This window comes from Aquarana catesbeiana, linkage group LG02, assembly GCF_042186555.1.
Source record: "Aquarana catesbeiana isolate 2022-GZ linkage group LG02, ASM4218655v1, whole genome shotgun sequence".
NCBI lineage: Eukaryota > Metazoa > Chordata > Amphibia > Anura > Ranidae > Aquarana > Aquarana catesbeiana.
Genome location: NC_133325.1, coordinates 19,261,906 through 19,273,232, shown reverse-complemented (window position 1 = coordinate 19,273,232; position 11,327 = coordinate 19,261,906). Strand labels below are relative to the sequence as shown.

The window sequence follows — 11,327 nt, the reverse complement described above, 5'->3', positions numbered from 1 at the left end:
TTTAAAAGGGGCAAAAAAAACTTTGTGATAATAAATGGCTTCATGTGATTGCTATCCTTGAATAAAAGACAGTTTTTTGGCATGATTGGTCATATTTTCAATATAAATGCCACAATTTCTGCCAGGGTATGCAAACATTTTTTAGCACAACATATACACATATATACATACATACACACATACACACTATTCCATTCTATAGTGTCTGCACACTCAAACCTGCACTCTTTGTAGTGTGCTCTTAAACCCTTTACATAGCACACTCCTAAATGCCTCTACATAGTGCACTCCCGAACCCTTTGGTCTGTATGTAGCACACTCCTGAACCCTGCGCCCTTCTGATGCGTTATGCGCTCCCCCGGGGGGGTGGAGGTTGGTGGGAGCATAAGGGGGGGGTGATTGAGCTAACTTTCCTCTACAGAGCCAATCAGCCGGTAGGAAGGAGGGCAGTCAGATCGAGTGTTACATCAATGGTCAGCCTCACTCCGCCAACTAGAAGGGAATACTAAAGCGATGGACAGGAAAGGGAGAAATGCAGTGATTACATACAATATACAGTATCTTTGGACTCAATATAAGACAGAGCCACAACAAGCCACAACAAACATGCAGCCAGTGAAGGTAAAACTCCTGACCTGCCTATGTGTACGGGGTCATTGAAACAGTGTTTTAGTCCCCATTCACACCTGAGCGATTTGTTGTGCTTCAGTTGTGGTGCAACAATGCATGATACGAGGAATCCAATAATAGGACTATGAAGCCCATTAACTGTTATGCAGCATGCTTCCATGTGAATTGGAAGAAGGTGCAAGCACTTCTTTTAATGCATTTATGGCCCCATAGACTTTAATGTGAATGTGTGAAAAACTGCTGTAGTGATAAAAAAAAGGAGGGGTGGAGTGTGAAGTGCAGTACAGTGTTGAGGGGTGCTGCAGGCTTGGTGGGTGGTAAAGGAAGAAAGGTGCAGACATGGTAGATGAGGTAAGGGTGGAATGCAGGCTTGGTGGGTGATAAATAAAGGGGAGCTGCAGGCACGGTAGGTGGTGAGGGAAGGTGAGGAGCCCAGACATGGTTGGTGGTGAATGAAGAGAGCTGCAGGTGCAGTGGGTGGTAAAGCAAGGGGGGCTACATGCACAGTAGGTGGTAAGAGAAAGGGGCCCAGGTGTGGTGGGTGGTAAGGGAAGGGGTCTGCAGACACTGTAGATAGTGAGGAAAGAGGTTCCAGGCGCAGTGAGTGGTGAGGGAAGGAGAGCCTAGGCACAAGTGGTAGTTAAGGAAGTCAGTGCTGTAGAGAAAATGTTAATGTAGCATACAGGGCAAGGGGCTTCATAATCCATGGCCCACCAGAAAAAAGGCCACCAAAATCCTCAGCATCAGGCCCATGATGCTCTTAATCTGGCCCTGGGTAGAGGCAAACCCAAACCTCATTTCTACTTGTAACACTTAAATTGCATAGCCTTATGAGATATGATGCACCTTTACAAAATAATAATAAAAATATCTGATTTCAGATTCCGGTATCTCGATGCTCGGATCCCTGTATACCTGGTAACAGAAAAAAGTTTGGATCTTCAATTCATGAATGCTGCTATGAGTGTGTCTCATGTCCAGAAGGAGAGATCTCCAACATTTCAGGTGGAGTTTGTATTTGTTAGTAAGTTATTGTTGGACTGGGCAGAAGATACCTCTGTAGGTAAAGTGTATGTCCGGGAAAAAAAACATAGGAAGTACATCTCTGCAATGTGTGCTCATTTCCTCATTTTGTATCCTTTTAAAGTCCGTGCAAATACAGAAATATACCTGTTGATCCTGCCAGAAATGCACTCAGTCCCTAAAGCACATTGTGGGTTGACAACACACAGGAGTTTGTGGACTGAAAAAAATATAATGGTGTCAGCTCTGCCAGTACAAATCTGCATTATTCTATTCCTGATCTGTCACAATGCACAGCAACATTTAAGTTTATTCTAAAGTTCCACATTTATGATTAAAAAGGTATCATTGAGCTCCAAAAATAAAATAAAAAGTAAAAAAAAAAAACGCTGGTGCTTCATGGAAAAAGCAGCTGCTAGTCCTAGAGGTAAAAATGCCCAAAACTTTGCTATAAAATGTAATAATGTGACGATCCGGGGGGTGTGTCCGAGTTGAAGAAACTGACTGCCTTTCAAGGGCATGACAGCCAATTTTTATTCAAAAGAAACAAAGTTCAAAAATAAACTTCAGAACAATCAGCATTCAGCCTTCCTGGCTGGAAACACAGCACTCCTGCTCAGGCCTTATGCTGCGTACACACGATCCGAATTTCCGACAACAAATGTTCGATGTGAGCTTGTTGTCGGAAACTCCGACCGTGTGTAGGCTCCATCAGACATTTGTTGTTGTAATTTCCGACAACAAAAATTTGAGAGCTGGATCTCAAATTTTCCGACAACAAAATCCGTTGTCATAAATTCCGATAGTGTGTACACAATTCCGATGCACAAAATTCCACGAATGCTCGGAATCAAGCAGAAGAGCCGCACTTTGCTTACTTAATTTTTCTCAGCTCGTTGTACGTGTTGTACGTCACCGCGTTCCTGGCGATTGGAATTTCCATCAACATTTGTGCGACTGTGTGTATGCAAGACAAGCTTAAGCCAACATCCGTCGGAAATAAATCCAGGATTTTGTTGTCGGAATGTCCGATTGTCTGTACGCGGCATTACACCTTGGGCCTTGGTCTGTCTTTCCCAGACCTGATGCTCAGCACCTCTGTGCTTGCAGCTTCGTGCTGCACTGGCTCCCTCCTGGCTCTCTCATGGCTCCCTCCTGGCTTCCCTCCTGGCTCCCTCCTGGCTTCCCTCCTGGCTCCCTCCTGGCTCTCTCCTGGCTCTCTCTCTGCAGGGAGACCGCCCTCTCCCTGCAGAGCTTCTCCAGCCCTGTCCAACTGGCTGTAACAGTTCCTCTTCAGCCCACCAGCCAGGACTCTCATCAGGATCATTCCACCACCCACCATAGGTCTCACGACCGACCTTGCCTTTGTTGCTCCGGGCAATAATATGCATCTTTGCAGCAACAGATGCACAGTTCCTTCAGAATCTTTTTTTGGCGTACTTTCTCCTTTTAGCCGAGACACAGCACCCATCACTTTGCTTCACACGGAAACAGCAATACACAGTCTCTGACGCTCACAGTTTCCGGCATGCAAGGATCTGGACCAGCGCCATCCGTGCCCGCATTCTCCACCAACTGTGACAATCCGGGGTGATTAAGCTCTAGTGTTGCGTCCGAGTTGAAGAAATCGTGTCAGTCCCGACTGCATTTTCAAGGGCATGGCAGCCCATTTTTATTGAAAAGAAACAAAGTTCAAAAATAAAACATCAGAACATTCAGCCTTCCTGGCTAAAAACACAGCACTCCTGCTCAGGCCTTGGTCTGTCTTCCCCAGACCAGACGTTCAGCACCTCTGTGCTTGCAGCTTCGTGCTGCACTGGCTCCCTCCTGGCTCCCTCCTGGCTCCTAGGCCAGAACTTCTGTCTGCCAGGCGGAGCTGTCTCTAAGGATGAGCCCTGACCTCTATTCTTGGGATGATTTTGAAGCCAGCTCACAGGTGTGCAATTATCAAACCTACCAAAATCAGGCATACACTGCTCATATGCACCTGTGACACGGGGGTAGCATCTCCACAATAAATAAATAAAAAGTGCGGCACTCAAACATATAAACCGCAAAATGTGTAATAAAGTGCAAACTCTAACAAAAAGTATATATTTCTAAATATTTAAATAACAAAGTAGTCCATAATATCCAAATCTTTGATAGTGACAGTTCATAGGGATGTTGAAACCTCCCAGTGATATACACTATATTACCAAAAGTATTGGGACACCTGCCATTACACGCACATGAACTTTAATGACATCCCAGTCTTAGCCTGTAGGGTTCAATATTGAGTTGGCCCACCCTTTGCAGCTATAACAGCTTCAACTCTTCTGGGAAGGCTGTCCACAAGGTTTAGGAGTGTGTCTAGGTCTTTATGGACCTTGTTTTGTGCACTGGTCCAAATCATTTGGTGAAGGGGGATTATGGTGTGTTTTTCAGGGGTTGGGCTTGGCCCCTTAGTTCCAGTGAAGGGAACTCTTAAGGCGTCAGAAAATCAAGACATAAAGGTCCATAAAGACATGGATGAGCGAGTTTGGAGTGGAGGAACTTGACTGGCCTGCACAGAGTCTTGACTTCAACCCAATAGAACACCTTTGGGATGCATTGGAACGGAGACTGCGAGCCAGACCTTCTCGTCCAACATCAGTGCCTGACCTCACAAATGCGCTTCTGGAAGAATGGTCAAACATTCCCATAGACACACCCCTAAACCTTGTGGACAGCATTCCCAGAAGAGTTAAAGCCCCCCTTGCCCCAAATCACCCACCCTCCCCCCATGTTGAGGGCATGTGGCCTGGTATGGTTCAGGAGGGGGGTGTACTTGCTCTCCCCCTCCATTTCCTGGCCTACCAGGCTACATACTCGCAGCAATACATTACAGCCAGTTTAAATTACTTTTTTTTCAGAAATGTCAATATTGCTGCGGCATGTTCTAAACATGGTACAGATGCGCCACTTTACAGGCAGACTAAGGGGACCCCCAGGCCTGATATGTAACCACTAGGGATGAGCCAAACACCCCCCAGTTCGGTTCGCACCAGAACCTGCAAACAGACCGAAAGTTCGCGTGAACTTTAGAACCCCATTAAAGTCTATGGGACTCAAACGTTTGAAATCAAAAGTGCTAATTTTAAAGGCTAATATGCAAGTTATTGTCCTAAAACAGGTTTGGGGACCCGGGTCCTGCCCCAGGGGACATGTATCAATGCAAAAAAAGTTTCAAAACGGCTGTTTTTTTGGGAGCAGTGATTTTAATGATTTTAATGATGCTTAACCACTTCAATACCCGGCCATAGTCAAATGACGTCCACAGATGGGATCTCCCATCCTGGGTGGACATCATATGACGGCCTCGGCTTTCCGCCACTACTGCGGGCCCCCGGGGGCCCGCAGAGCGGCGATCGGGGTACCGTTGTGTCCCTCAGGACACAGCCATTCCCCGATGGGGGTATTGAAGCGGCGGAGCGGCGGTAACGGCGGATGTGTAAATGCAGAGCAGCATTGGGAAGCGGCGTGTGTTCTAGCGGTTCCGGTGAATGCAGAGCGGTGATCGGGGCTGAGGCTTTTCCCCTGGATACAGCTCAGCCCCGATCACTGTAGCCAATTACATGGCTGTCACCTCAGAGTACCTGTCACCTCAGAGTATCTGTCACCTCAAAGTGCCTGTCATCTCAGAGTACCTGTCATCTCAAAGTACCTGTCATCTCAAAGTACCTGTCATCTCAAAGTACCTGTCATCTCAGAGTACCTGTCATCTCAAAGTACCTGTCATCTCAGAGTACCTGTCATCTAAAAGTACCTGTCATCTCAGAGTACCTGTCCATCAGGAGTACCCGCCACCTCACCACCTGCCACCAGAGTACCCGCCACCTCATCACCTGCCACCAGAGTACCCGCCACCTCATCACCTGCCACCAGAGTACCCGCCACCTCATCACCTGCCACAAGAGTACCCGCCACCTCATTACCTGCCACCAGAGTACTTGCCACCAGAGTACCCGCCACCTCACCACCAGAGTACCTGCCACCAGAGTACCTGCCACCTCACCACCGGCCACCAGAGTACCCGCCACCTCATCACCTGCCACCAGAGTACCTGCCACCTCGCCACCTCACCACCTGCCACCGGAGTACATACAGCCAGTCAGCCACTATGTCCAGAAAGGTGTACACCCCAGAAGAGGCATACCAAATACTGAGTCTGACCGATGAGAGCAACGGGGAGCTCTCACCGCTCAGTTCAGATTCTGGTTCTGATTCGGAATATGAGCCCCCCGAAGGCAGCACATCAGGATCCGAATCAGAGGAGGAAGTAGTCCGTCCAAAAAGACGACGGTCTAAACACCAAGCAGCTACCAGCAGTGCCAGCGGCTGTAGACCCCAGGAGGAGGGGCCCAGTACAAGCGCTGCTAGACCCCAGGAGGAAAGGCCCAGCACAAGTGGACGCCAAAGGAGTAGGGCCCAAACCCATCTTCCAGATTCCTTGGCAAACCCATTGTGGCTGCCTTCTACCACAGGGTCAGCCACGATCCCCCCTTTTACAGCACAGCCAGGTGTGCAGGTCAACACTGCAGGATTTTCACAAATGGATTTTTTAGATTTATTTTTCCCTAATGAATTGATCCAAGGCATCGTGGACCAAACTAATCTCTTTGCCCAACAATTCATTGCAATCAACCCCAGCTCCAGCTATGCCCGCCCCTTTGAATGGAGACCCCTAACAGTAGTGGAGCTAAAATTGTTTTTAGGCCTAACCCTCAACATGGGGCTTAAAAAAAAAATGAAATTCATAAGTATTGGTCGACCAAACCCATCCACCATATGCCAGTTTTTTCATCAGCCATGTCCAGGTCCCGATATGAAATCATAATGCGCTTCTTGCATTTCAGTGACAACTCACAGTGCCCCCCCCCCGAAATCGCCCAAACTTTGACAAACTATATAAAGTTTGCCCCCTAATTAATTTTTTTTCCCAGAAGTTTGCCGAAGTTTATGTCCCTGAAAAAAACATATCTGTGGACGAATCCCTAGTGCATTTCACAGGCCGGCTGGGAATCAAGCAATATATCCCCAGTAAGAGGGCGAGGTACGGCTTGAAGCTTAACAAGCTTTGTGAAAGCGCCACCGGTTATGTGCACTCATTCCGCGTGTACGAAGGCAAAGATTCCCAGCTCCAGCCCCCTGAGTGTCCCTTGTACATGGGAATAAGTGGGAAAATTGTTTGGGAGTTGGCATTCCCACTCCTCCAAAAGGGACCATATTTATATGGACAATTATTATACTGGTTTGCCCCTTCTCCGCCACCTATATCTCAAACAAACTTTGGCCTGTGGTACAGCAAGAAAAAACCGAAAGCGCTTCCCACAGCGTCTTGTCACCACAAACATTCAAAGGGGGGAATCAACAAGCTTGAGGAACGAAGAAGTGTTGGCTGTGAAGTGGAGGGATAGAAAAGATGTGTACATCATGGCCACCATCCACGATGACACCTCGGTGGAACTTCACAGAAGACGCGGTACCATTCGCAAGCCTACCTGTATCACTGAGTACAATAAATACATGGGGGGGTGGATTTAAACGATCAGTTGTTGCAGCCCTATCTTTCAACAAGAAAATCCTTATTCTGGTACAAAAAAGTCGCAATTTACTTTTTTCATTTGGCCCTTTTAAATTCTTTCATAATCTACCAAAAATCAACAGAAACACCCACCACCTTCATAAAGTTTATTGAAGACATTGTCACTGCCCTGATTTATCAGCAAGTATCCCCCCCAGAAAGCATTCGCTCCGATTCTGTCAGCAGACTACATGAGCGCCATTTCCCGGACCATATTCCACCAACAGGAGCAATCCAAAATAGGGTCATTTTGTGGGCGTTTCCATTGTCCTGGTGCTCCAGGGCCTTCAAAATTGTAATAGGTGGTTGAGAAATGAGATGTGTAATTTATGCTCCTAGAATGCCTGAAGCTGCTACTTCAATGTTGGGCCTCTGTATGTGGCCAGGCTGTGTAAAAGTCTCACACATTTGGTATCGCCATACTCAGGAGGAGTAGCAGAATGTATTTTGGGGTGTCATTTTTGCTATGTACATTCTATGTGTTGGAAATATCTTATGAATGGACAACTTTGTGTAAAAAAAAATGCGTTTTCATTTTTTTTCCACAGTTTCCAAAAACTTTGGGAAAAAAATGAACCATTCAAAAGACTAATTATGCCTCATAGATTATACGTTGGGGTGTTAGCTTTCCAAAATGGGGTCATTTTGTGGGCGTTTCCATTGTCCTGGTGCTCCAGGGCCTTCAAAATTGTAATAGGTGGTTGAGAAATGAGATGTGTAATTTATGCTCCTAGAATGCCTGAAGCTGCTACTTCAATGTTGAGCCTCTGTATGTGGCCAGGCTGTGTAAAAGTCTCACACATTTGGTATTGCCATACTCAGAAGGAGTAGCAGAATGTATTTTGGGGTGTCATTTTTGCTATGTACATGCTATGTGTTGGAAATATCTTATGAATGGACAACTTTGTGTAAACAAAAATGTGTTTTCATTTTTTTTCCACAGTTTCCAAAAACTTTGGAAAAAAAATGAACCATTCAATAGACTAATTATGCCTCATAGATTATACGTTGGGGTGTTAGCTTTCCAAAATTGGGGTCGTTTTGTGGGCATTTCCATTGTCCTGGTGCTCCAGGGCCTTCAAAATTGTAATAGGTGGTTGAGAAATGAGATGTGTAATTTATGCTCCTAGAATGCCTGAAGCTGCTACTTCAATGTTGGGCCTCTGTATGTGGCCAGGCTGTGTAAAAGTCTCACACATTTGGTATCGCCATACTCAGGAGGAGTAGCAGAATGTATTTTGGGGTGTCATTTTTGCTATGTACATGCTATGTGTTGGAAATATCTTATGAATGGACAACTTTGTGTAAAAAAAAATGTGTTTTCATTTTTTTTCCACAGTTTCCAAAAACTTCGGGAAAAAAATGAACCATTCAAAAGACTAATAATGCCTCATAGATTATACGTTGGGGTGTTAGCTTTCCAAAATGGGGTCATTTTGTGGGCGTTTCCTTTGACCTGGTGCTCCAGGGCCTTCAAAAGTGTGATAGGTTGTCATCAAATGAGATGTGCAATTTATGCTCGTAAAACGCCTGACGGTGCTAGTTGGATGTTAGACCTCTGTATGTGGCCAGGCTGTGTAAAAGTCTCACACATGTGGTATCACTATACTCAGGAGGAGTAGCAGAATGTATTTCGGGGTGTCATTGCAAGTATGCATGTGCTGTGTGAGAGAAATAACTTGTTATTATGACAATTTTGTGCAAAAAAAAATTCCAAGAATTGTGGGAAAAAATTACAACTTAAAAAACTCACCATGCCTCTTACTAAATACCTTGGAATGTCTGCTTTCCAAAAAGGGGTAATTTGGGGGGTATTTGTACTTTCCTGGCTTGTTAGGGCCTCAAGAAATGAGATAGGCCTTCAGTACATCAGGTGTGATCAGATGTGACCATTTTTTAATGATTTGCACCATAGCTTGTAGACTCTATAACTTTCACAGAGACCAAATAATATACACTAATTTGGGTTATTTTTACTAAAGATATGTAGCAGTATACATTTTGGCCCACATTTATGAAGAAAAATTACTTATTTGCAAAATTTTACAATAGAAACTAAAAAAAAGTGTTTTTTTTTCAAAAATGTCTCTCTTTTTTCGCTTATATTACAAAAAAGAAAAAAAAAACAGCAGTGATTAAATACCACCAAAAGAAAGCTATGTTTGTGAGAAAAAATGATAAAAATTTGGTTTGGGTACAGTGTAGCATGACTGAGTAATTGTCATTCAAAGTGTGAGAGCGCTGAAAGCTAAAAATTGGTCTGGGAAGGAAGAGTGTATAAAAGCCCTGTATTGAAGTGGTTAAAGTGAAAAAATAAAAGTGAAATATTCCTTTAAATATCGTACCTGTGGGTATAGAAACCCACAGGTACGATATTTAAAGGAATATTTCACTTTTATATGCCTGTAAAGGGTAATGTTTCCCGTGCTTAGAACAGTCCCTGCACAAAATGACATTTTTAAAGGAATAAAAGTCATTTAAAACTGCTTGCGGCTTTAATGTAATGTCGGGTCCCGGCAATATGGATGAAAATCAGGGAGACAAACGGCATGGGTACCCCCCAGTCCATTACCAGGCCCTTTGGGTCTTGTATGGATATTAAGGGGAACCCCGCACCCAAATTAAAAAAAGGAAAGCCCTAAGCCCTATAAACTCTGATATATATATACAGGCGGTGCAAACAAGACAGGGACTGTAGGTTTGTTGTTAAGTAGAATCTCTATGTAATTTTGAACTGGTACAGTGTAGCTCCAGCCAAATAATCTATTTTTAAGATTTTTGGAAAACATAGGGAAGTGTTATCACCCCTGTAACATTTGTTTTGCTGTCTGTGCACCTCTTCAGAAGATTTCACCTCACTTTCTTTTCCAATGACAAATGTTTTTAGAAAATTTGGGTATTTTGGTGAAACAAGGATTGGTGATAAAGCATCAGTGAAGAGGAGACACATTTTTCCCATATTAACTCTTACAGGAGAGAATCTCCCTTCCTAGGGGTAGTTTTCATCTCACTTCCTGTTGTCTCCTTCCGTTTGCAAGTAGGAGTCGTTTGTAAGTTCAATGTTTGAAAGTAGGGACCTGCCCTATATACTCTGCAGAAATTGGGGCCTTAGGTGTTGGTATTGCCACAACACTGTAAGCCCTCACAGTTACTCTTGGTGGGTGCAGGAACGGGCCCTGCTGTGAAATATTAGATAAAGAATTGTAATTACATGCCATTGTTGAACAGTGGTAGAAAAATTGGGCCTTTGGTGGTGGTGCTGGTGCCACAACACTGTAAGTCCTCACAGTTACTCTTGGTGGGCGCTGGAACGGGCCCTGCTGTGAATTATTATATCAATAATTGTAAATACATGCACCTGTTGAACAGGGGCAGAAAAATTGGGCCTTTGGTGGTGGTGGTGTTGCCACAACACTGTAAGCCCTCACAGTTACTCTTGGTGGGCACAGGAATGGGCCCTGCTGTGAAATATTAGATCAAGAATTGTAATTACATGTCCCTGTTAAACAGGGGCAGAAAAATTGGGCCTTAGGCACTGGTACCACAACACTGCAAGCCCTCACAGATGCTATAGTTGGAGTGCAGGAATGAGCCCTGCTGCAAAGTATTGCATCAAAAATTGTAATTATATGCCCCTGTTAAACAGGGGCTGAAAAATTGGGCCTTGGGCACTGCTGCTGGTGCCACAATACTGCAACACCTCACAGATACTATAGTTGGAGCGCAGGAATGAGTCCTGCTGCAAAGTATTGCATCAAAAATTGTAATTACATGCCCCTGTTAAACAGGGGCAGAAAAATTGGGCCTTGGCCACTGATGGCGGTGCCCAGAACCAAATATGTTCCTACAAGCTATCAGCATGAAAATTGAGGAGGAAGAGGATTGTCATTCAGCATAACAGGATAGTCATTCAGTATCAGTATAGGCAGTCTTGAAGGGATCTCACATTAAAAAAAAAATCAATCGGTTACATCAGCATCAGGTACTTGGTAGCTGGTAATCCAAGACTGATTCATTTTTATGAAGGTCAGCCAATTGACCGATTCAGTGGACAGGCGCACCCTGGGAT

The 11,327-nt window shown here is 44.8% G+C and overlaps 1 protein-coding gene across 1 annotated transcript in view; it reads left to right on the top strand.

Annotated features, from left to right (window-relative positions):
• The first annotated feature begins 969 nt into the window (after positions 1-969).
• The window catches only part of LOC141126431 (vomeronasal type-2 receptor 26-like), a 79,563-nt gene continuing 69,205 nt past the window's right edge, over positions 970-11,327 (top strand). The window contains exons 1-2 of the mRNA XM_073612373.1: positions 970-981; positions 1,512-1,635. Of these exons, the coding sequence (XP_073468474.1) occupies positions 970-981; positions 1,512-1,635 (136 nt within the window). The remainder of the gene's footprint in view (positions 982-1,511; positions 1,636-11,327) is intronic.